At 41.0% G+C, this 27,391-nt stretch overlaps 1 protein-coding gene across 2 annotated transcripts in view; it reads right to left on the bottom strand.

Annotated features, from left to right (window-relative positions):
- E2F5 (E2F transcription factor 5) overlaps positions 1-24,342 on the bottom strand; it is a 29,944-nt gene extending 5,602 nt beyond the window's left edge. The window contains exons 1-5 of one of the 2 annotated variants that reach the window (XM_058528961.1): positions 23,958-24,342; positions 3,947-4,056; positions 2,907-3,068; positions 1,555-1,598; positions 233-297 (exon numbers count right to left, since the gene is read on the bottom strand). In XM_058528961.1, coding sequence (XP_058384944.1) covers positions 233-297; positions 1,555-1,598; positions 2,907-3,068; positions 3,947-4,056; positions 23,958-24,185 — 609 coding nt within the window. In that variant the 5' untranslated portion in view covers positions 24,186-24,342. The remainder of the gene's footprint in view (positions 1-232; positions 298-1,554; positions 1,599-2,906; positions 3,069-3,946; positions 4,057-23,957) is intronic. The other variant, XM_058528959.1, reaches the window with a different exon arrangement.
- Between the last annotated feature and the right edge of the window lie 3,049 nt (positions 24,343-27,391).

Genomic DNA, 27,391 nt, shown 5'->3' with positions numbered 1-27,391 from the left:
TCAAATAAAATTTAAAAAAAGTAAAATGTTAAATGACTCATTCAGTTACTTCTATGATTTTACCAAAATACTGAAGACGTCCAAATTCAGATATCAGTACTTTCAAATAGATAACTTGAAAGCAGTAACTTGTTTACTTGTTTACACACAATTAGTTCATGTTCAGCTACGGAAAATGCATTTGTTCCTCCTGAGACAGAAGCTCCATTTTAACAAAAGTTACCCCACATACCATTTCTGGAATAGGTACCTCCAGCTGTGTACCAGAAGGTGCTTGAATGGCCAAAAGTGTATCACCTGGTCAAAAAAAGAAAGAAAGAAAGATTTTAGAATTTTAGAAAATACTACTGATCCTGGAATACAGTGGCGAGTGTGGGCTCTGGAGTTAGAATACTTGGACTTGAATCCCAGACTAGGGGACCCCGGGCTTCGGTTCTTAATTCTGTAAATGGAGGAAATATAACTTATGTGTAAGTTGGTTTTGAGGATTAAACAAGGTAATATATGTATTAGTAGGTCTTAGAACAGGGTAAATACTCAGTGTTACCTCTATTGTTCTCATTAACAAATTCAGCTCAAGTTAATTTTGCTTTCACTCAATCTCGTGGAAAGTCTGAGATTCTTGAAACCTTTTAGCTTCAATTAAATTACACTGTTTACTTGAAATATTTAAACTACTTAAATGACTGGGGATCCTAGAGATTAGGTATGATACACTGAAATCTTGAGCTTTGGTGAGCTTACTTTCGAAGCCAAATTCCACAGCAGTCTCTGTAGAGTTGAAGATTAAGAATATTTCCTCAAACTTTCTTCGAAAGCTCAGGAGACTGGTGGCAAAGTGGAGCAATGAGGCCACACATATTGCCAACACAGTCTTAGATGGAAAGTCAGATTCCACCAGGCAAGGTGCTTGGCGGGTTTTTTTTTTTGTATGTGCATAATACACAAGGCTGTCCTTTTAATGGCCCATGCATAATTAAATATAAATGTGCATGCAAAATTTCATTTTACTTGTGTTATATATAATTATGGGAAGACAGCCCTCTCCCATTTTCGTTATTAATACATTATGTTGTCATTGCAGGGGGAAAACGTGGAGGCGGGGAAAGGAATAGGGTTAGGATAATTTTCCGGGTTATAAAATGGATTCACCTAACTCTGTCCTCATGCTTTCTTTGGGTTCCATTTGTGACCAGCACACTTGCTGCATATAGTCTCACGAACAGTGCCAACGAGAACCGGGTTCTAGTTCAAGTTCCGTCATTGCCTGTGATTCTGTGACTCTGAGATTGTGGCTTAATCTCTCTCTGACTTAGCCGCCCCTCCCACAGACAGCTGACACCCCCAACGCAGGCAATGAAGGGAAAGCTCTGGAAAGCAGTTATTGTCGGAACAGAAAACAGAACACACAGCTCTGCAGAGTGAGACAAAATGTCAACAACTCTTGAGAATAATGACTCAGGGTGAGTGCATGGGGAATTTTGAATCACTTTATACTAAATAGGTTGATGAGGAGAAGAAGAATACGAGAAAAAATTTACGAACAGTACTTACCATTAAAGCAGTTACAGATGTCTTCATGAGTTACATAGGAAAATGTTCTGTCATAAGAGTTAAGGAACAACATTTATATCAAGGTCTAGGCATTTAAATTAAGATAATAAATCTGAAGACAGATTTGACAAAATGACCAAATGCATGATGGGGCTGTCACACGTGGTCAGATAAAAGAGAACAGAAGTCTTGAGTCTGAAAAGGCAAAGACAATCAAATAAAGGTCCATTAAGAGGAGTGTCCATCCTTTGCTCTGAGAAGAAGCCACTTTTGATTTCTGTGACATCTGAAGAGTCTTGGGAGAGAGATGTAAAACATTCCTCATGGAGACAGGGGCTTCTGGGGGAAGGGCAGTGATGGGAAAAATGATGCTATTGGGAGAGCAGAAAAAGACCACATAAGCCTCCACATCGAGAATCTTCTTGGGTCATGGTTTGAGGAATTGCGAGTGGACAGAATCTTGGCAAGCAGTGCAGCAAAGTCCAAGATCTACGTTCAATGATTTTGAATCTTGGGGGCCCCACAGGGCACAGCCTGAAAACCCCCATTGTTATCAAACTGTTCAGGAACTCTGATCCGTAGAAAGGAATAACAAATGAGATCATGGACTTGTTCACGAAAGACAAGACAACACAGAAAATAAATTGTGTACATTAGTCAAAAGTTCATGAGAGATGGTACAAGATAAATGTAGTTAAGATGTTCCATAAGAGCACAGGTAAGCTCACAAATTAAGAGAATCACAGCTATCTAAGAGAACACAGTGATTGTAAGAAACACGTGGAGTGTGTCACTAATTTTCCCCCCAACATAATATGATAGATACACAAGCCTTGGAACCCCATCCTCCAGAAGGTACTACCCTTCAGTTAATATTAGGCAGAAAGTATCTTGGATTGATCGCAGGACCACGATATTTCGTTTTCAAACCAAAATTAATTTTTCAAAACTCTGAGAGTTGCTGAATATTTACCACTTCAGAAGACTGAGCATAATGACTTAAATATACCTATGCACTTAACAATGACTTCTTATATTCACAGACCCCCTAAGCAAGCTTTGGCTAGCATATTACATCCTATCAATGGGTAGATCAAAAGTAAATAAATGTGTTTTTCTCAATGCAACACAGGAATGATGTTAATATATGTATTATATAATTTAAAAGGTAAAATTTTTTAAATATTAGTATAAATTATTAAAACAATATCATAAAACTAAAAGGTTATATTCACTTGCAAAACTTAACTCTCTAAAAACACTAGAATAAAGTGACTGATCTTCACACTGGGAGAATATGTTATATAAATACATGTTTTATAGCTATATGTACAACTTATTAAAAAGGATATCTATTATTAATGGAGTCGTCCATCACATTTTTGATGCTTTGCTGTAGCCACAACTTCTGCTGATCAAGTTCTCTTTCCTTTAGTTCTAGGTCTTCAATTTCAGCTTTAAGATATCTTAATCTATCTATGACTTCTTTAGTATTACAGCCAGCACCTACACCTCTTAAAAACATATGAGAATTAATATCCTCAGTCTCAGACCTAGGTTAACCTCACTTAATTTTTGTAGTAATATAACCGACTTAATTAGTAATACATTCAAGACAAAAATATTTACACTTTCCTAAAAAGCAAGCATTAAAGTCCTTAGAAAATTTAAACACCATACCTCTGAACATGTTTGCTTAGAAAATTTATTGGCAAGAACAATCAAATTACAAAAATTCTCAATACGTTCTAGAACGGTTTTCGTCCTCTGGAAGGTCAGGCTGGTGACTGTGGCACCAAAAGGATGTCAAAGACAAAGAGTCACGCCTGGGAGCCTCATTACATAGACTGAGATGCTAAGAAAGTAAATTACAGCCTTATAATATTTGGGTGAGATTATGGCTAAAAAAACTGAGAAAACTGAAGCCAAATGGGATAAATGTGCAGAACAGAAAGTAGTTATTTGTCAGATTCAAAACTACCACCATACAACAGTTAATAAATGCCAACATGCATCTCCATCAACCATGGTTTATAAGGTACATATTCTACGTATAAGACATAGTTCTGGTTCTCAAGGAGTTGACATTGGTTGGGCAGCTAAGCACTTAGGCAGAGAGGGATTCATAATACAAAGCAGTATGCAGTGTGTGCCAAATGAGTAGTTTGCAGGAGAAAATAAGAGTGTGAATTAAACAGCAGAGAGAGCACAGCAGAGCCATACACAGAAGCCCAGAGAGGTGTGTCCGGGGAAAAGTGAGGGGCCTGGAGTGACCAGAGTAGACGGCTGAAGTAGAGGATGTAGGAAAGATAAATGGTAGAAAGGTCAGATTTTATAGAGCATTGGGAAGAAAAATGAGGATTTTAGAATAGGGTGCTGGTTTGTAACTTACTTCCATTGGATACTATTTTTTGACTTTTTTTCAATCAGGTCAATTCCTTCCAAGACATTGGTGATATCATAAATTCTTCTTTTTTGTCTCACAGCCAAAGTATCCGCAGCCTATTTAAAAAAAAAAAAAGGAAGAACAAAGAACAATGAAATAAATTACAATTCACATTTTAAAGCTAAAAGGGTTGGTTATTAAGTTCACAGCATGAGGGCCCGATCCCAAATTTGACCCAGTCAGCTGCTTGGAGACAATAGCTGGGTGTGTTCAAAGCATCTCTCAAATATCTCAAGTACCAGGGAAATTATTCCATTTAGAAGCCAGCAGATGTTGGAATGGAAAAAAAAAATGAAGAGGTCATGACACAAAGCCCACAAAAATAAAAGAAAACAATAAGCCTATTTCATGTCACCTTATGGACTGATCCAGGGGAGGAGCTCCTAATTGCCCACTCATGTCACTTTCTATCTTATTTCTCTGTTCACAGTCTTGTCCAAAGACAGCCTTAATTATTTTTTGAGACTTTGAAAACTTATATCTCAGCAAATTTTTTAATAATGAAGTCAAGACACTTGGGGGGAAATTCTGAATTATACACACACTGTCATACCTTGAAATACACTATCCGCATTTTTTAAACCCACAATGAAAACAGAGGAATGAATCATGCCATCTCAACACAAAGCATAAAACCAACAAGAAATCAAAATCTATAGCACAAGGTTGTAGTACTAGCAAATATTATATAAAAGCTTGGTGGTTTCATTCACATTAGATAAGATCAGCAAAAATATTTCATGCTGTCATGTTATGAATGAATTCAAGAACACTATCTAGTTCCTCTAATTAGTTTCGACTCACATTTTGACATTTGTTCCCCAACAGAACAAATAGAACCTCTAAGAAGAGGTTACCCTGCACCTCTTTGTCAGAGTGGATTAGACAACAAACTATCTTGAGTGTGGAGTCACATTTTAAAATTCATGGTAGTAATGAAAAAACACATTTATGTCCTTACTGACAATATTCAGCACATCATCTACATTAATAAATAGGATTTAGCTTCATATAACTGGTTAGCAGCTTTCACTACTTTCTTGATTCTGTAAAAAAATAGCTCCTACAAAAACCCAGGACAGCATATTGTTTGCAATCTGGACCTTCCTTCCATGGGGAGCAAGTGTGACAAAGAGCTACTGCTCATTGCACAGGCATTTGGAAACTTTAAGTGAAATGTTGATTCTATAGATCCAATTGTGGTGCTAACAAAAATACCAGGTTACCATTGTCCAATCGTTCAGGTCTTCAGGAAGGGGATCCAGGCCTCAAACAGTGGACCAGGAGAACAAGTAGGATGTGGCAGAGAGAAGGAAGAACTGGAAAGTGAGACTCTTTGAGTCCCCAACTCTGACTTGGCCCCATCTCTTCTAGAGAACCAGAAAATTAAAAGTAGGACCAGGCATGGTCCTCTTCCCTTGTACTTAGAAATTCCCTCTCTGTTTTATCTACCTTCATAGAGTTTCTGTTCTTGAGTTTGAGGCTGTTTCTCTGAAGAGCAATAGTCTACTGCAAAGTTCAGTGTAAAAATCTGGGAGTGTGGTTCCATTTCTCACTTTCCTCGGAAGAGGCCCCTCTTGAGGAGTAACCCAGGGCACTCCAAGCCAGCTCTGCATTGTTCGTATCTATGTACTAACACACAAATGCGTTCACCACTGTAGCAACAGCTCTCTGGTTAAGGTATGAGACCAAGTTTTTATGAACCCAACCACAGGAGCTATTCTAGGTCATTAGGCAGAGAGCCATGAGATCTCACTTTTAGCTCAAAATTTTTAAAAAGTATCTCATTTATAATTTATTACTACTTAACAATTTCAAAATTTAACCCTTGATTTCCAAAACTAAACATTATTTCTTAAAGACTTTTCTATTTAGGTATTATAAATGGCCCATGTGTACAGAGCACACCACTTAGAAAGGATGCCCAGGAGGCTTTTAGTCTAGGAGGCGTCATCTTCTGAAGTCAGGTTCTGGAGTCAGGCACGCCAAGATACAATTCCTGCGTTGCCACTTGCTGTCTTCAGTTGGCCTCAAACTCATGAAGCCTCATTTCCTTTTTTGTAAAATGGGGTAATAACATATGATGAATCGAGAGGATTAAACGGGATAATCTTAGCACAATGTCTGCTGCATAACTAATACTTAAATGTCGGTAAGTAACAGCCTCGTCATGAAACACACACACACATACACACCATCACAGAGGACATGGGTAAGATTCAGAGTTTGTGTGTATATGGACTTACCATATTTTATCTAGTATTTAAAAAAGTTGTGTGTGAATTGTTAAAAACTTTTATTAAGTGAATCCAAGGCCTTCACACTTCTTTATAGAATCACACAATGAATCACAATCACCACGACCACCTTCATTCATTCATTCAGCATCTCCGATGTGCCACGCTCCTTCTGGGTCTTAAGGATGCACTAGCGACAGAATGAAGTCCCTGCCCTCAAAGAGGAGAGAGGAGTTAATAACATACTAATAATTATTTTAGGAGGAATGCATGTAGGAAGGTGCTGCATTTAACAGAATTTTCAAAGAAGAGCTCCCTGATAAGGTGACATTTGAACGGAATGGAGGAAGTGACACCTGTGAATATCCGGCAGAAGCAGCAAGGGCAAAGGCTCTTAAGTGGGGGGACAGGCTTAGTTCCTTCAAGGAAAGGCAGGCAGGCCAGTGTGGCCAGAATAGTGAATGGGACAGAGAATGGTGAGGATGGGGAAGAGAAGGAGGGGGAGAGGACAGGAGGGAGGGAGGGGAAGAGAGAGACAACAGACAGGGAGATGAAGATGATGATGTCGGAAAGATAGCAAGGGACCACATCACTGGGGTCTTGCAGGCCATTGTAGGGACTTCAGCTTTTACTCCCAGTGAAATGGGAAGGCACCAGAAGGCTTTGAACACATGGTGATTCGACTCCACATTTTAAAAGGTTCTCTCAGCTGCTCTGGATAGAAGAAAGGAGGTCCATGAGAAGGCAAGGGCAATAATCCATCCAAGAGACAGCAGTGGCTTGGAAGAAGGGGGTAGCTGTGAAGGTTGTGAGAAACAGTGAGATTCTGGATGTATTCTGAAGGTACAGCAAGCAGCAGGTCCTGAGAGAGGAATCAAGGGTGACTGCAGTTTTTGACACGAGCAACTGGAGACGAGGAAGATGGCAGAAGGAACAGGTTTGGGGCACCAGAAATCAGGAACTTGGCTTTGGACATTTTGATATCCAAGGGGAGAAATCAAAAAGACCACTGGACACGAGAGCAGGTGGGTTAGGGGAGAGGTCCAAGCTGGAGATACAAATTCAGCAGTCATCAGTAAATAGACGTTTTAGGACACAAGATGGAACCCACTGGGTTCACCTAGGAGGTGAACATGGAAAGAGAAGATGTCCAAGGGCCCACTCTGGCGTACTGCAGTGTTTGAGGTCTGGGAAATGGGGAGCAACCTGCCACCAAAGTAGGAGAAGCAGGAAGAGTGGGGTCTTGGAAACCAAGAGAAGAGGGTAAGGAAGAGCGACCACGCCAAGTATGCTCTCAGAGCGAGTCAGACGAGCACTGAGACCTCGTCAGTGGATGTGACTTCGGAAAGATCACTGGTGACCTCAGTCAGAGCTGTTTTGGCAGAGTCATGGAGTCGAAAGCCTTAATGGAGAGATTTCAACAAAGAGTGGAAGGAAAGTGAGAGTGGACAACTCTCGTGGAGAGTTCTGGGGCAAAGAACAGAGAAATGGGGCAGTAGCTGTAGGGAACTGTGGGGTCTCCCCAGGAAGGTTTTTTCTTCCTTTCTCTTTTCTTTTAAAGAAGGGAGCTAACTCAACATGTGAGTATGCTGATAGGAATGATCCGGTAGCAAGGAAGAAGGATAATTAACAATGTCGGAGAGAGAAGGGACAGCCGCTAAAGAGACAGGCGAAGGGGCTGTGAATGGGACAAGCTGAGGGCTTCACCTCAGGCAATAAGTGAAGTCCCGCAGACTGCCTGTCAGGAGATGCAGGCACCAGAGTAGACAAGGTAGGGGGAGAGGTTAGACATTGTCTTCTCGTTGCTTTGTATTTTCTCATCAGTGGAGGGGGCGGCGGGGAGAGGAGTTAAGTGCGGAGGGGACGGCTAATGGTTGGGAAGAAAGGAGAAAGTGTGAAATAGTCATCTAGGACAGCAAGAGAGCAAGCAGCGTAGAAGGAGTGCTAGACCCCACGATTGGTCCTTCTGAAGTTAGAGGTCATGAATTCAAGGTGAGACCCATCAGCATCATTGTGCATTTCCCTCCAGCCCTGGAGAACGGCCTGGGGGCTGACAAGCGGCAGGCAGAGAGCAGAGTGGGGACATCATTATCCCCTGCTGCCTCTGTAGCTGTTGACTAAATAAATGCACGTGTACATGCATCAAGTTTACTTGCAAACATTACGTTTGCTATATAGGATTTGACCTATACAGCGATAAAGGACGCATCTAATTGTACCACGCCAACTCAAGTTTTCAGGAAAAGCAAACATAGTCCTCTGAAAGAAATAGGTCTCCCCTCCAAATATTAAGTCCTTTTCTAAAAATGTCACCAGTGGTGAACAAAGTGATGTCTACAGGTGGAACAAAATGAAAGCTTGTGACGCTTTTAAGGGGTGGGCAAGAAAAACAAACCAGGAGAGCTGAGAGAAATCACACATAAGTGCTAAAAAGGGTTTAAGAATTCTCTAGCCCCACCCCTTCACTTTAACAGACGTCCACTAAGACCCAGTGTTAACTCTGGGAGGGAGAAAGATCATGTGGCAGCTTTATTTGAGTTAGGATTAGTCGTGGCTCATTTGTTCAAGAATGTTCTTCTTGATGGAGCGTGATGTCGCATTGAAAGGGGCTAACATAAAAACAGTAACTATGGGAAACATCCTGTCTTTCAGGTTCTCCATCTGCCCGGCAGGTGCTCTACTCTCTTCCAGGACCACCACCGTCAAAACGTGCACATTCAATGTCTCAGCCACCTCGCGTCGGAAATGAACAGTACAGTGAGGAGGGCCAGAATCCCAAACCAAAAATGTGCAATAGAAACAGTACATAAAATCGATGAATTATAGACACATGCACACACATTCACGAGTGATGGGATCCTGAAAATAAGGTGAAAGGAACCCAAGTGATGCACTGAGGTTGCCTATAAAATATTTTAACGAAAATTTTAGAAAACTGGGTGAACTCACTTTCAACTGCGCCACATGGTATTTTCTGTTGATCTAGCTCATGATAAGGCTTGGACTGCTTATTAGCTAATTTCAAACACTGATAAAGATTAATATGTAGGATGCTTGATTTCAGCCCACCGTTAAGAAGAACCGTGCCTAAGCCAGTAATGGGATAATCGTGTAACAGGATCTCTCCCAGATGTTATCCAGTTTAATGCTAATGACCACTTTGCAAAGTAGGTATCACTCTCCCTGCTTTAAAAGAAACGGATTCAGAAAGCTAATGAATAATCAGGTAGAATCTGACATTAATTATATACTCATGGAATAAATTCGTGACAAAACATTTTCAAATGAGATTCTGTAATTTTAAAAGACTTTAAAGAAATGTGGTGCACAGTCAAAAGTTCCCAAGCTAGATAACTGCACTGAACAAGCACTTTGAGGACCACTGGTCTACTGGTGGTCTCATCTAGAGTGTATAAAATGGTCTGAGAAAGCAGAAAGATCTTCATTTCCACTTAGTTATCTATTTACTCAAAAATAATGAACAGCAACAAAAAAAAATTATATACAAACCTAAGGCTTCGGGACTGTGGCTAACACCTTGTAGAATGAGGTTAAAAAACTGAAATAGTCTCATAAAGTGGAGACAGTGTTACAAGAGGTTGAAAAAAAAAGAGATTACTTAGGGTAGGGGTGAAAAGGAATGAGTTCCTGGAGGGGCCGCTGTGTGCTTTCACCGGGTCTGTAGGGGACGTGACATCAGTATGGAAATTAAATACCCAAAAATAAATAATAACTGACTTCAAGGATACAAAAAGCTCCCTCCAGAAGCAGCACTAAGCACACTCGTGTTTTAATTCCCAGTCAGTAGCCTGCCCCCAAGGAATCTCTCCTAAAAACATCTGCAGGGCTTTCACTACCCCAAAGGACCTGCTACTCTACTCAATATCTTTGAAATGCAGAAGATTTAAATTTGTTCTAATTTTGTCTTACTTTTAATAAACTCTACATAAGCTTTTAATTTTTTTGTGTGTGTGAGGAAGACCAGCCCTGAGCTAACATCCATGCCAACCCTCCTCTTTTTTACTGAGGAAGACTGGCCCTGGGCTAACATCCGTGCCCATCTTCCTCTGCTTTATATGGGAGCCGCCACAGCATGGCTTAACAAGCAGTGCATCGGTGTGCGCCCGGGATCCGAACCGGCGAACCCCGGGCCGCCGCAGCGGAGTGCACGCACTTAACCGCTTGCGCCACCGGGCTGGCCCCTACATAAGCTTTTAAAATGGAACTTCATTTTTACTGTCTTACTCAAATCACCAAAGATTACTCAAAAGAAAACAGAAGATATTTGATGAGTATCTATTTAAGTAGGAAAAGCCTGTGAAACTCTTAAATCCATCAAGTACAAGCTCTAGAGATTGTTTGCCTAAGTTCTCAACTGCATGCTTTGGAAATTCTCTTCCGTAAGTGTTAAGTTTTTCAAACGGGAGCAAAATTTTAAGCGTGCATTAGCTCTTCTACCACTGGGATTTGTATCTGCACATTTTATATCATCCTGGCGGTGGTAGGGCATAGAAGCTACAACCATGGGCTCTGGGATAGGCCTGACTTTCTAGCTGTGTGGCCCTCGGCAAGTTACTCAGCCTCTCTGTGCTTCAATTTCCTCATCTGTAAAATAATTGTTAAGACATTGTTGTTGGGAAGATTAAATGAGTGCGTGTGAAACCCTTAGGCGAGTGCCTGGCACATCATAAGCATCACATTTGTGTTACCTATTATCACTACTATTGATCCAATTTCTCACCTGAAGTAGTAAGAAACGTTGTTCTTTGAAAGGTGTTATCATAGAATGTGATAGAGAATCCCTGTGTATCTGGTGTAACTCACTAACTTTAACACTTCAGAACACAGTTGAGCAGAATGAGGTAGGAAAAAAGGTTTCTGAAGGGCAAAAATAGACATAAAAAGGCATATTTTACTACTCAAGGAGTTCACCCCATTTGGATCCTATTTATTTCTTCTTTTATGTGATTCTTAACAGTTGGGCTATTTAATTTCAAGGTCCACAGGAGTGGAAGTACCATCAGGGACACTGGGGAGGCACCTTGACAGCAATCAAGGGACAAGAGAGAAACTCTAAAAGGGACAAAGAACTCACACAGCAGACAGAGCTGAGGCCACTGGACATGGCAGTAGGCCAGCATACTCAGAAAAGGCCACCACCTCTAGAAAATACAAAAAATAATCTTCATCGTGACTCTCTCGAGTTACCAAAAAAGCAAAATCATGCACAATATTTTCAGTTTAAGAAGACAAAGACATGAGTAGTGCATTTTGGAAAATTTTCAAACCAAAATGGTTAAGTGTTCCTGTATAAGAAATAATGTTATTAACAGATATAAATCCTCAGCTAATTCAGAAAACCCAGCTATGGACAAAATCTCATCACTTAAAGGATAAACCGTGGTTTCAGGATACTTGGACTTGTCATATTCAGAAAGAACATACTAGTCGGACATGGATTTTAAAATACACCTAAACATCTCAAAGGGATTATAGCGAACGTGAATTATGACTAACCCAGTTAAACCCAGCTCTCATGTTAGCCTCCTTCACAACTGTGGCCAACAGCCTATTCTAAAAACTGATTAAAATTCCCCCAAATTACAGGAGCATCTGTCTCAAACAGACACACACACACACACACACACACACACACACACACACTCGTGCACACGTATATTCACCAAAAAGTCAAAAATTTCCTTCACCGGGAACTGCTAAATGTCAAATCTATAGAAGAAATAAAAACGAAAAGATAAAGATTTGACTATCTCAATAGTTAAAACTCATATAAAAGAAAGCATGAAGACTACAGATTAAAACATGGACAAAAGATGGATTTCACACCAAAAAATTCTTAACATTCTTGAAAAAGTTTTCAAACTTTTAAGGAGTTAACACAGGAATGGTAAAAATATGAAAACTAAAACATGTCTACACAAAGACTTGTACCTGAATATTCATAACAGGCCCAAATTGGAAGCAGCAGGCGAATGGAAAAGCAAAGTGCAGGACACCCATAACATGAAACACCACTCGGGGACAGACAGGAGAGAACTATTGGTACAAGTAACAACATGGTGAACTGCAAAACATCAGGCTGAGTGAAAGAAGCTAAACACGTATATACCGTCTGAGTGCGTTAATATGAAGCTCTAGAAAAGACCATTTAAATTTATGGGAAAGAAAACAGAGTGATGGTTGCTGAGGCTGATGGCAAGGTTGGGGTTTGGTTAGGGGAAGGAAAAAAGGAACTATGTGGGGTGATGGAAATGCTCCACACCTGGTGGTGGGGGTGGTTACAGGTATAGGCATTTGTCAAAACTCATTGAACTGCACACTTAAAATGGGAGGATTTAATGTACGCAAATTATATCTTTATAAAATTGACTAAAAAATAGATACTATTATTCATCACTTTTCAAATTTCTAAAATACGAAAACATCGGAATACTCAATATAGATTCATTCTACGTCTATCTATCCATCCATCCATCCATCCATTCATCCACCCATCCGTCCATCCATCTATCGTTTATCTAACACACACTTGGATACAGCACTTAGCATGTGCCTGGCACGATTTAAGTGATTTAAAATAAAAATTCACTTTAGCAATTCCTATAATAATAACCATATGAGGTAGATACTGTTATTGTCCCCATTTTTGCAAAAGAGGAAAGTGAGGCTTGGTATCTTGCCCAAGGCCACTGAACATGGTAAAGTCAGGATATAAACCCAAGGTGCACATTTTTGACCACTACACTATGTTACTGATGTGCTGAGGTGGCTGGTCACGATTATATGCTGCTAATGGAGTATAAATTAATATCGCTTTGTAAAGCAATTTGGCAACATTCATCAAAGGCCTTAAAAATGTTTATCATCCTTTGATTTGTAATATCCATCTAGTAATTCTTATAGATTATCAGTATAGATTAATAGTATAGATTATCAGAAATAGAAATAATTCAAAATGTCTAATGTCAAAAATGTTTTAAAATGTTGCTAAATCCAACGGATAATATAAACTGGTGCCCTCCTTCCTAAAACACTGTCCCCTGGCCTTGGTGCCACCACAACCACTTGGTTTTTTCTCCTAATGCTCTAGCTGTTCCTTCTCAGTCTCCTTTTCCTCTGCTGCTTCTAAACTAGTAGCGTTTCCCAGAGTTCCATTCTTATTCCTCTTTCCACTCTAAACCTTCTCCCTTACCTACCTCATAAACCAATCATTTCCAAACGAAATTGGTAGCCCTGGTCCTTTTCCTTGGGCTGCAGATTCATAACTCCCACAGGCTGCCAAATCTCTACTCAAAGATGGCCGATAGGTGTCTCATACACGTCCAGAACTGGACTTCCCTTTCCTCCAAAATCCTTTCCTCTTTTTATAACTTCTAAGTGAAAATCACCACCATCTATGCAGTTGAACAACTAAGGACCTGGCAGTCGTCCATGATTCTTCCTTTTCCTATAGACTCAGCATCCAAGTTCTGTCACTTCTGCGTGTAACACAGTCTGAATTTCCCCACCTCTTTATATTTCCACTGCCTCTACCCTAGTTCAGGCCTGTAGTCTTGCCTGCAATACAATCATATTCTCTTAATCCAACAGTCATCTGATTTATAGCTTCCCAGATGTACCCATTTCTTTCTCTGGCCTCTTGGCTCTGGAACATGCTGCCTTGCTGGGGACATCGCTTCACCTAATGCAGACCTAAAAGTATCCATTTACTCAACTATTTGTTGAAAGTTGACAATGGACTGGCTACATCAGCACTGGTAACACGTAAGACACAGTCCCTTGCCTCACAGAGCACTGGTCCAGAGGGAAACATAAGCAAACAAACAAACAAACAAAGAATCTTATATTGTGATAAAGAGTATTAAGGAAAAGAACAGGTTGCTGACAAAGAGAATAAATGAGAACCAAACTGAGCCACTTGAGATTAAGCGGAAAAGTCAGGAAATGCATCTGTACTAGTTTTCTATTGCTGTTGTCACAAATTACCACAAATTTAGTGGCTTAAAACAACACAAATTTCTTATCTTATCATTCTGTAGATCAGAAGTCCAAAATGGGTCTCATGGAGCTAAGATCAAGGTGTGGGTAAGGCTGTGTTCTTTCTGGATGGTCTAGGGAAGAATCCATTTCCTGGTTTTTTCCAGCTTCTGGGGTCTGTGGCGTTCCTTGGCTCATGGCACCCCCCTTCCTCCAGTGAAGGTCAGGCCAAGTCCTTTCCATGCTGCATCTCTCTGATTCTCTCTCTTCTCTTCCCTCTTCGACTTTCCAGGACCCTTGTAGTTACAATGGGCTCAGCAGCATAATCCAGAAAAATCTCTCTATCTTAACACCAGCTTGTTAGCAACTTTAACCTTAATTCCCCTTTATCATGTAACCGAGCACATTCACAGGCCCTGGGAATTAGGACATGGACATCTTTGGGAGGCCATTATTCTACCTACCACAGCATCTGACATCTAAACTGAGACCAGAGGACTTAAGAGAAATGGCCAAATGGCTACGTACGTAAAAATGTACTCCAGGCAGAAGGAAAGGCCTGTGCAGCAGCCCTGAGGTGGAGAGGAGAGGGCACGTGAGCGTGCTGGAAGGGCAGTGGGACTAGCCACGGAAGGGGAGTGCAGGGGAGGAAGGAGGCCTGAAGGCAGGGTCCCGTCGGCGTTTGGATGTTGTTCTAGGTGGAGGGGCAACATGACATTTAAGCCTCACATTTTACATATGTCAATGTCATCTGACTTTTTGAGTGCCAGCTCCCAGCTCAGCTCCCACCTGCTCCCTGAAGCCTTCAATGGCTCTCACATCACCAGTCCCCACGGCTCAGCAAGCGCTTCCACACTCCCTACAGTGTGAAAAGTGTGTCACTGCCCTTTTCCCTGACTTCTCCCCACAACCGCAAGCTGTAAGCTACTAAAGGAAGGGACTATGGGGCACACATTGGTTAACTCACATTGTTAAATGAGATGGAAAAAACCTAGAAACCCCTGCGTGCCCTAACTACCTATAAGAATGGTTAATTCTGGGTAGCATGATAGATCTAAATTGTGCAGCCATCACAAATTATGTTTATAATTTGGGAAAATAAGTTTGATCTCGGTTATAAAAAGATGGAACAAATCGGAGGAAAATTGAAAACTGAAAACAGCGGCTCTCTTTGGGTGGTGGCATACTGGGTAATTTTTATCCTAGACTATATTAATCTTTTCCCACCTTTTCTACTATTTGTATGTTACTTCAATAATTACATTTTAAGTTTAAAAAAGTAAATCAGAAAAAAAATCCTCCCTTTTATAAATGCATTAAATTTAAGACAGAAAGGAAGACTCATGGGCTAATAATTGGGGAAAGTCAGTCTTAATTGCAAAATCTAAAAAACAATTTATTTATAAGAAATATTTTTTACCACACCAAAACTTACCATACTAAAGAAATGGTGTAATACAACACACACATCCAGACCAATACACGTGCGATCCATGTTGATAGGCGCTGCTGTTCAAACACCGACTTTTATCACTCATCCTTGTATTATGACCTTATTCTTAAAAACATCAGTTTATATTACTTAGTGCACTTGATATTAAGGTAGATCTTATCTGAAAATGAGTACTTTCACTCCTACTTTCATTTCTCTTCCCCTCTGCCTGGTATACCTTGCCCTTTTGGAGTCCTTTTCTTTGTTGGTACGTTTCTTGTAAACAACAGATGCCTGAATTTTTTCATCTAAACAAACTTATTAAAAAGAACAAGGAATGGAGCAGATTCATGTGCTGGAGAAACTCACAGGTTTCGAGTATTACTCATTCCATGTTTTCCGTGTATTACGCGTCCATGCTGTTCCTTCTGTTCATTTTTATGGGTTTCTTAAGCTTTCTGTGTTATTTTTTCCCCTTTAAATGAGAGAGCAATTCAAAGTGCATTTCTAGTCTGTTAAACGTTACCTTTAAAGTTTTAATAACATATTTATGAAAAGAAAATTATGTATAACATCAGCAAAAGGTTTACTAATGTACCCGGGCACTCTGCTAATAAAATCTCTTAACTGAGGGTCTTGCCTGGAAACTCCTTATTCTTACCCTTATTAAGAACCTTCCTAAAATCTCTTCATTCTTGCCTGCATACATTCTTCATTCAAGGAAAGACTCTCTCCCCAAAGGTTGAGGCTCTTGCACCATTTTGAGCATCATTTCATTCATTACTCGGTCCCCTGGGACACATATGATGAAGGCAGTTCAGCTACAGTTGTACTGGTCTTGCTCGTTCTAAAAATTAAATCCAAAATTTGTGTAATTTTCCTATTCTCCCTAAAAGGAGAATAAAATGGAACTTTCCTGTAAAAGTGGATTTTAATCTATTCCATTATAGAAGTTAATTCTCAAAGCTCTCATTTCCACTCAAAACTAGGTCCCTTAATTAGTAATGTAAGATTTATAAGCCTTAATAAACTGCAATTCACAGACATGAGCAGGGACTATTCCAGAGCACATAAAAGGGGAATTTCTTCAGTCCCTAACCTCTAACATTTTCTCAAGAGTAGTCTCTCATCAGTCTCAGTTACCTCCTGAAGGTGCAACTCTACTCGAAGTTAACTCCTCCTAAGTGATTCTAGAATAACAAGATTGGAAAAGAAAAGGCAATAAAATTCACTCCATGGTTCTCACACGTCAGTAGGCTTCAAAATCACCTGTGGTATGTTTAAAATGCAGATTCCCAGGCCCCTTCCCTAGCCCTACAGAACCTGATTTCTCAGGTCTGACACTAAACTCTATTTTTAATAAGCATCCAGGAGATTCTGATGCATTTGCTCTTTGGTCTACACCTTGAGAAACACTGTCAGAATCCCTTTCAGGCCACCACCCTTCTTAAAGTGTGGGGGTAGAGGGACCATACACCTTAGCGAAAAAATAAACCCCGCCTGGCACTTTTCAGTTGACAAAGCTCTACCACCAGTTACGGTGTTTCCTCCCGTCTTCCTCCTTGGGGCAACTATTCAATTCGAACATTCCATTTGAATGATAAGATATACAGTAGTCCCCCTTATCTGCAGGGGATACTGTTCCCAGCCCACCAGCGGGTGCCTGAAACCAGGGAGAGTACCGAACTCTATATATACCATGTTTTTCCCTATACATACATATCCATGATAAAGTTTAATTTTTGAATTAGGCACAGTAAGAGATGAACAACATTAACTTCTGTTTGGCATATCCGAATTGCCAGCATCACTACTCTTAGACTTTGGGGCCATCATTAAGTAAAATAAGGGTGACCTGAACACAAGCGCTGCGATACCACAACAGTCGATCTGATAACCCAGACGCCTACTAAGTGACCAACTGGTGGGTAGTCTAGACAGCGTGGATGCACTGGAGAAATCGATGATTCACGTCCCCGGGTGGGACGGAGCAGGACAGTGCGAGATTTCATCATGCTACTCAGAATGAAGTGCCATTTAAAACTTATGAATTGTTGGTTTCTGGAATTTTCCATTTAATATTTTTGGACTGCAGCTGGCTGCGGGTAACTGAAACTGGAAAGCGAAACCTCGGATAAGAGGGGACTACTGTACAGGGTGGGGCTTGCCCAAGGACACACTGCTGGCAACTGGAACCAAGAACTCAGAACTGTCAACTATAAGCCCATTTCTCCTTTCTAGAACTGCAAAAACTGAGACGGCTGGCTTTTTTTTTCTCCAATAAAGTTTTTTTTCAAATTATGCCAAAACTTTGGAGGTAGATACACCTTCTGCTTAGCATGGTGGTCCACGGCATCAATTCCGGCATCAGACTACCTGAGTTCATCTCATTTACTGCGGATCTTGGCTAAGTCACTTAACCTCCTTCAGCCTCACTTTCCTAATCAGCAAAATGGAGACATAACAGCTCAGTACAGTTTTGTCGGGAGGATTAAAGGAGCTAATACAAGTAAGACATCTGGCATAGTGCCAGGGATTTAGTCCTAGGTGTTAGTAACAATTTTTATTAGTGTTGTAGAGCTTTAGTCTCCTGAGAATTTTCTTTTTCCATTTAGGCATGCATCTTATATTTAATAGATGTTTAATACTTAGACTCTGGAATAGATGTATCCAGATCAGCTTTACTTATGCATTTTTAATAAATTTTATTTTTTAGAGAGGTTTAGGTTCACAGCAAAATTGAGAGGAAGTACAGAGATTTCCCATATACCCTCCGCCCCCACACATGCATAGCCTCCACCACTATCAACATCCCTCACCAGACTGGTACAGTTCTACAATTGATGAACATACCGTGACACATTATTATCACCAGAAGTCCACAGCTGACATCAGGATTCACTCTTGGTGTTGTACATATTATGGGTTTGGACAAATGTATAATGATGTATCCATTTAATAAAGTATGATCTAATAATGTATCCATCATTAAAGTATCATACAGAATAGTTTCTCGCCCTAAAAATCCTCTGTGCTCTGCCTATTCATCCCCCCCTCCCCGCTAACCTCTGGCACCCACTGATCCTTTTACTGTCTCCATGGTTTTGCCTTGTCCAGAATGTCATATCCTTGGCATAATATAGTACGTAGCATTTTCAGATTGACTTCTTTCAGCTAGTGATATGCATTTAAACCTCCTCCATGTCTTTTCATGGCTTGAGAGCTCATTTCTTTTTAGTGCTGAATGATATTCCACTGTCTGGAGGGACCACAGTTTATCTATCCATTCAGGACTGAAGGACGTCTTGGCTGCTTCCAAGTTTTGGCAATTATGAACAAAGCTGCAGTCAGCATTTGCGTGCAAGTTTCTGTGTGAACATAAGTTCTCAGCTCATTTGGGTAAACGCTGTGGAGCACGATTATTGGATCATATAAAAAGATTATATTTTTTCTTTATAAGAAACTGCCAAGCCGTCTTCCAAAGTGACTGTACCATTTTATATTCCCACCAGCGGCGAAAGAGAGTTCCTGTTGCTCCAGGAATGCTCCTCACCAGCATTCAGTCTTGTCGGTGTTTTGGATTTTCACCACTCTAATAGGTATGTAGTGGTATCTCCTTACTGTTTTATATATATATTTTTATATATTATTATATAATATATATTATATATATATATAGTGGTAAAATACACATAACACATAATAGTTCAGTAGTTTTAAGTACATTCACATTGTTGTGCAACCATTCTCCCGAACTCTTTTCATCTTGCAAAACTGAAACTCTATACTCATAGTATTAGTTTGCTAGGCCTACCGTAAGAAAATACCAGACTGGGTGGCTTAAACAACAGAAATTTATTTTCTCACTTTTTTTTTTTCTGGAGGCTACAAGGCCAAGATCAAGGAATCAGCAAGCTTGGTTTCTTCTGAGGCCTCTCTCCTTGGCCTGCGGATGGCTGCCCTCTCCTGTCCTCACGCGGGCTTTCCTCTGTGGCATGCATCACTATGTCTATGCCCAAATTTCCTCTTCTTACAAGGATACCAGTCAGGTTGGGTTAGCGCCCACTCTAACGACCTTATTTAACTTCATCACCTCTCTAAAGGCTGCATCTCCAAATACAGTCACATTCTGAGGTCACTGGGGGTTACAGCTTCAACATTTGGATTTTGAGGGGACACAAATCAGCCCACAACACCCATTAAACAACTTCCCATTCTCCCCTCCCTCTAGCCCCTGGCAACCACTCTCCTCCTGTCTCTATGAACTTGACCACTCTAGTTACTTCATATAATTGGAATCATACTGTATTTGTGTTTTTGTGATTAGCATAATATCTTCAAGGTTCATCTATGTAGTAGCATGCGTGAGAATTTCCTTTCTTTTTAAGGCTGAATAATCTTCCATTGTATGCACACACCACATTTTGTTTATCCATTCATCTGTCAGTGGACACTTGTATTGCTTCTACCTTTTGGCTATTGTGAATAATGCTGCTATGAATATGGGTGTACAAATATCTGTTCAAGACCTTGTTTTCAATTCTTTCGGGTATATACTCAGAAGTAAAATTGTCCTGAGAATTTTTAAGCATGCACTAAAGCTCTGGCTGTTCTACCCATACATCTCTCCTTAGACTAATTCTTCCTTTATTCTGTGACACCAAATCTTTTCTTGATATCACAAACTAAGGCCTCAGATTAAATTATTTATTTCTCCCAGGGTGTGTATTAATCAGCTAAAGATAAATGGGTATGAGTCAGGGACCTGTGAGATAAGAAACACCGTAAATACTTTATCATATTAACGCAGGTATCATTCAGGCCATTTGTAACCTAAACAATTATAATAAAAGAGATAAGCAATCTTGATCACGCTTTAAAAAGTTTAAGGTGGCAGCAAAATGGCAAATATAAAATTCAGTCATAAATTATATTTAATAGGAATTTTCAAAACAACATATAGACAGCCATGACTATCCTAACAGTTCTTTAAATTCTTAGTTCTGGAAAAAGGGAACCCTCCCTAGTTTAATTTGTGAAATAATATGGAATTTGCCATCTATACCCTCATTTTCAATGCAGGAGCTCAATACGTCTTTCTCCCATCATGGGTAGAAGAATGAAAACACTCATGCATTTTTCTTTACAAGAAAGAATTCATGCCCTTATATAGATGAAAAACTTAAATATGAAGTTGACATTTTTTAGGAATACTGAAAGGAAGTATAACATAGAGAATAAGGAAAAATGGTCTAGTTTCAAATCTTAGGTCTGTCACTTTCTACTGGGTGACACTGGGCAAGTTACTTAACCTATCAGTTTTCTCATCTGTGAAACAGGGATGTTAGGCTTGAACTTCCACTGCTGTTAAGAGGATAAAGTTAGTTAATATATACAAAATACCTGGCTCACAGCAAGCTCTCAATATTAGCTATTAACAGCATAAATTGGCAAACCACATAGCTTGAAAGGACCGTGACTTAACTCCTCATCTCACTGGAATAAAGAGATAGTAACTACCCATCCTCAAATGAGACTATATGGTGGGGATGCAGGATGGGGGTATTGAATAAAATTTTCTGAAATCACTTCCAAGGTGTTTCTATTCCCGCCTGATTGTTAAATTATACCAGAACAGCTGTATTAGAATTGATTTACTTTGTTAAGCTATATCCTCAATTAGTTACATTACTAAGAAGAAATGCATCACTAAGATACACCATTACATTCTTATTCTTCGGTAGCATGTGTCATAAGTTAGAAAATAAATAGCATCTATGTGGTCTTGGATATTTTATGGATAACCAAGACATCTGGATATGAAGGTTGATATAATTTTTTATATTGATGATATTCACAAAAATGATGTTTCATTAACTGCTTCTTAAAAACTGTCAAGTGTATAACTCAAAAGTATCAATAACTTATGCTGAAATCCCCCCTGAAATAAGAATATAAGAAAAAATATGATTTTATAATTTCAAATTACAGGAAACTCATAACTGTCAGTGTTAGTCCATCTTCAACATGCACTGTATTTTCAGAAATGTCTTAATGATCTTTTACTGTGGTACACAATAAGAAATATCATTGGAAAGATTTCAATATAAGAATTTTATTTATTTATTTTTGGTAAGGAAGATTGGCCCTGAGCTAACACCTGTGCCAATCTTCCTCTATTTTGTATGTGGGTCACTGCCATAGCATGGCTTGATGAGCGGTGCAGGTCCATGCCCAGGATCGGAATGGGTGAACCTGGGCCACCAACGCAGAGCATGCTGAACTTAACCACTACACCACAGGGCCAGCCCCTTCAATATAAGAATTTTGTATATAAGATTTTACACATAGATGTAAATAAATGAAAAATATATGTAAAGAAATGAAATACATATATTTCTCATATATATGTGAAAAACAATGATACTCAAACTGTTCTCTAGAAGTATAAAGTCATTAATATAAGGAGACACTATGTTACTGCAGAAACCTTTGAACTTCTAGGAGAGTTCTAGGATGAATGAAACAATGTTATTATCAAATATTAGCTCCACTTCCTACTCACAGCCTCTGTGACTTCTGGAAAGCAATTATATGGCCACAGATGAACCAGGAGGAAGCCAAAGAATTTAAGGTCAAGCAAGGCATGTTCCGTTATATTATGAAGCAAGTGGAAAGAGAAGCCCTCAAAGTCAGCCCTCAGAGTCCAGTTTTATTTGGAAAACCCCAGACTTCCCTGATTCCTTATTGAAGTCACAGGCTACGGGTGAGTTTCTAGATTTTAAATAGCAGTTACAAGCTATGTTTTGTAACATCCCTGGCTTTCTCTGATGACTTCACGACTTTAAATACTCTTAAATAGAATCCATTTTAGTTCCTAGCAATTTAAATGCTATACATGCCATAAAACACTTTTTGGGAGGGAGGAAGGGGCTGTGAGGAAAAAAAAAGAGAACAAAGAATTTCCAAAGGTGGGGGAAAATTCCAGGAATAACACTTCAAAAAGAAGAGAGTAGAAACTACTTTTCCAAAGTGCAAAATATGTGCATCCTGCCTCATTTGGATGAAGTAAAACAATTCAGATAACAATCATTTACCAAACACCTACCACAGCAGGAGAGAGGAGTGGGTATTCAATGACATTCCTCACCCCCTGGGCTACACTCAGAGAAGGGCCCCTGGGGGTCTCAGGTTCCTACATTCAGAGAGTACTGGATGCTCTGCTCAGATGCTGCCTCCGCTTCCCTCACTCTAGGTACAGCCTCGATGAGTGCAGACACACTCTCAAGCCAGGTAAGGTCGTGCCGGCACTCCCCTGGGTGCTGGGACCAATCCTCAGTGTAAGACCAGATTTAGGGGTAACCCTGGGAGGGGTCTGCAGTGACTGCTGACTCGCTAGTAACTTTTGTTTATTGTTTTTAAAGCTTTGGTTCTTGCTTAAACTTGGTGCGCCCACTGAATTTGAATTCAAGTGAGCACACTCGCTTGTTCCCCAGCGCCGTGGAGTCCTTCCAAACCCTGCTTGGAACGGTTAAGTCATTTTGTTTAACCCAGTGATGCATGTTGCTGTTTGGAAACTCTGAACTGTAGTAAAAGACGAAACACACGTTCTCATGAAACAGTGCGAGTTCACTGAGCGCTTCGACCTCTTGGGGTGAAAGTTATAAAACATCCCCTTTCCGTGAGACGGGAAATCTCACTTTTAGAAATCTATATCAGATGCCCAATTAAGTCACAAATCAAGTATCCCCTCCTCACCATCAGGAGAATGAAAAGCAGTGTACGAGGAGGAGGTTTTTTCATTACTATTAGTATTTTAACAGGGAGGGGGGTGTGGAGAGCTCACTCTTTTTCTTCTTTCCTCCGGAAGAGGTGGCAAAATCTTTTTTTTTTTTTTTCCAACAAAGGGAACAAGGTCTCAACTAGAATCGCCTATTAAAACCATCACTTCCCAAGAGCAAAAGTAATCCCGAGGGTGTCTCGGGCCAAGCGCCCGGGTCCCCGCGCGCCTCCGCCACAGGCGGACGCGCAGCCACCGGGACACCGGGTCGCCCTCGGTCCCCGCGCCCGCGACGGAGACACGCGGGCGCGCTCGCGCTCTGCGCTCTTTGTGGAGAGCCCGGGCCCCACTGGCTACGCGGCCGGTCGGGGCAGCCGGCCCGGCCCTCCCCCGGCCCGCTCCAGGCCCGCGCCGCCGCATGGCCCCCGCGCGCGCTCGCCGACCCCGCAGCGGTGGGTGGGCTCCCGGCCGCGCTCCGAAGCCCGCCCCGCGCCCGCCTCCCGCGCTCACCGCTTTGAGATCCAGGACGCCGTCCTTGGCCTCCTGCAGCAGCGACACGAACTTGGTGGTGAGCAGCCCCAGGCTCTTCTCGTGCCGGCTGCTGCCGGCCCCGCCACCCGCGAGCGGCGGCGGCGGGGGCTGCGCCTGGGGGGGCGGCGCGGGCGGCCGCGGGCCCTGCCCCTGCCCCTGCCCCTGCGGCGCCTGCTGCCCCGGGCCCGCGGGCTCCGCCGCCGCCATCGCGTCCCCGCGCCGCGCTGCTCGCCCCCCGCCCGCGGCCCCCGCCCGGGGCGCCCGCGCCGGCCGAGAGCGCACGAGGCCGCGGGCCCGCAGGCGACAGGTGCGCGGCGCCCTCCGCGGCCCGGGCCGCCGCCCCTCCCCGAGCCCGGGAAGCCGACGGGAGCCCGACCGAGGGGAGGGGGAGTGGAGGCGAGCAGAAGGGGCAGCGAGGGGTGGGGACCCAGTTTAAATGGCAGGAAGTGACGCCGCGGCCGCTGTTGCCTGGAGACGCGTGTTCCTGGAGGAAGGAGGGGCGCGAGGGGGGCGGGCAGCGTGTCGCAGCCTCCGTCCCGCCGCCGGAGCTGCCCGGGGACGGCCCGGCCGCGGCCGCGCGGGAGGAGAAGGGGCGCGCGCAGGCGGGACGTCTCTGTGCCCGGGGACGTCAGCTTCGAGCCGGCGTCTCCGCTTGTAGGGGCGCGCAGATGAGCCGGCGGCCACTTGTCGCTGGGCGCTGTCTGCTGTCCCTGCTCTTTTCAGGCTGTAGAATTCTTGGCACACATTTCCGTGAGTTGGACCAAGTGCAAGGCTTTATTCTGTAGAGCATCTCTTTAGATTCGGGAGACAGGAAAAGCGGAATCATGGAGTCTGAGGGTTTGGTCCTCTTCTGCAGCCATTCCCAAGGCCTTACCTTCTACGTAGAGCAACTGAGGTGGAGAGGGAGAGGCTGTGAATTGCGCCAAGACTCGCCCATAGACCCCAGATCTGCATTCAGAACAGTGTTCTTAATACCTTACTAGAACCAAATCGTATGGTATTATTTAGAATATTAGGCGTCCCCAGGTTCTTGTGCGTTGGCGACGCTCCAAACCCTTAATGGTAGATGAGATCGCACACAGATCTGAGTAAAAGTTTTTTCTCTTTCGATTACAAACTCTTGCGAATCAAGACTAAATTTTAAATGAGTTGGTGTCACACACAACACTTTGAATAAGGTAGGTGCTCAACGCATATCAGGTGAATGAAAATTTCATATGACAGTAATTAATCAAGAAAGTTTCGATTTTTGCTTAATTTATAACAACAATAAACTGGCAAAAAAAGGGTCACTGAAATGAAGTGAAATACTCAGCAGCATTAACTAGTAAAACTGGACACAGTTTATTACAAAAAAAATGTGTTTCCCATTCATAGGCACAGAACTTTATTATTAATTAACCAGATAGCCTTTATTTTAATCCAAGAACTCTATAAACAAAACTTGGAATTAAAAATCTGAAGTACGACATGAAAAATTCTGTTTATAAAACCACTCGAACAATTTTAAGTTATCTGAAAATGGTTTTTCCTATGTGATTTGGCATTAGCAAAATCACCAAGTTTTGCAAATTAATTTTACTGATTGATAAATTAATAAAATTAATAAACACAATTGTGTTTCTAAAGGAGGTTTTAGTTTTAATTTGAAGAGGGGATGTTCTGCTATAGATGCAGGGATGGGACTTGATAAAAATAAAATTATTGTTATTTTAAAAACTTACGTTTATGTTGTTAGCTCAGCTTGCCATAACGAAAATACCATAGACTGGGTGTCTTAGACAACAGAACTTTATTTTCTCACAGTTCTGGAGGCTGGAAGTCCAAGATCAGGGTGCCAGTATGGTCGGATTCTGGTGGGAGCTCTCTTCCTGGCTTGCAGACAGCCACCTTCTCTCTGTGTCCTCACAAGGCAGAGGGAGAGAGAGCAAGTATGCTCTCCGGTGTCTGTTCTTATGATGACACTAATCGCATCGTGAGGTCCCCATTCTCATGACCTCATCTAACCCTAATTGCCTCCCAAAGGCTGCCTCTCCAAATACCATCACCTTGGGGATTAGGGCTTTAACATATGAATTTGAGGGAGACAGAATTCATTCCTTAGCGTGTGCTGTTACTTTATAAAAACTATTTTGGTAATTTTGAAAATAGTTAGTTTTTTTAAAATTTCAGTTTTTAAAGGATTTCTGCCAAGCAATTATCATACTACTAATGATGCTAATAGGTCACTTGAAATTTATTTTGCGCTGTTTTGTGTTTTTCACAATGAATTTTTCATTGGTTTAAATTAGCTGTAGTTCAAGTAGAAAATATTCACAAATTAGCATCCATTTCAATTAGTCTTCAAAATCCTATATGTGTCAGAGAAACTGAAAATAACTTGCACTGATGGTTCTCAAACTTTAATGAGAAAAATCATCTATGGTGTTGTTAAAAATGCACGTTCTTGAATCCAAAACTGAGAGACCAATCAACATTTGATATGAGAATTTGACTTGGGAATCTGAGTTTTTCTCAAAGACTTGCAGGTAATTCTCATGCACATGGTCACTGTTTGAAAAACACTGAATAACACAATGAAAAGAATTATCGTTTTTCCTAAAACAGCTAAAGATCAGAGGCGGATAACACAAAAGTCTTTTTAATATTGACTTTTATTGCTGAATCTTTTTTGAAATTTTTGCTAATGAAATTATTTAAGAAATATGATTTTTAAAAATCAGGTTACAAATAACCTTTAAGAAAATTATATTGGTAACTATTTTGAAATACATTAATCCAACTTTTTGATTTCTGTATCCTTTTGGCTACAAAGGAGACAACTCTCAAAAGACTATCAATTGCTACCATAGTTCTTTGTCTAATTCTGAAGAAGGCCTAAGAATTCTTTCTGGTAAAAGTTAGGGCTCATATCATATCAGCAAGATGTAGGTAAGATCTTTATACATTCTGGTAATTCAGTTGAACTAGACTGTATTGCATTGACCTATGGAATAATAAATGCATGACAGTAATCCTTTGTTAAATTCAGATTAATTACATTGGATTAATTGGGCAGATAATATGATCTATTATAATATTGTTTATATTTTCCTGATTATATTTTCTTTATTTTTATGCATTTTGGAAGTGCAGCTTAGCCAGTTCAGGAGTAGGAAGGAGGACTTAAGTATTGCGAATTCAACAGAATGATTTATTAGCCCATAGCTTATTAGACGGAGAGTGTCTAACATTTGTGGAATTTCACATATGCTGTTTTCGTAGAAGTCCAGGATCAATTTAAAATATGTACAGTTGTGTCATAATATAGTAGTTAAATATTTAAGGAAATCCAACCAAATTGTGTTTTGTTCACTGTTGATGGCATACTGATTTAAATGCGTTAGTCTATTTATTCAGTGGTCATAAGTGGT

Source organism: Diceros bicornis, chromosome 33 (genome assembly GCF_020826845.1).
Source record: "Diceros bicornis minor isolate mBicDic1 chromosome 33, mDicBic1.mat.cur, whole genome shotgun sequence".
Classification (NCBI taxonomy): Eukaryota; Metazoa; Chordata; class Mammalia; order Perissodactyla; family Rhinocerotidae; genus Diceros; species Diceros bicornis.
This window is presented reverse-complemented; position numbering and strand designations above follow the sequence as displayed.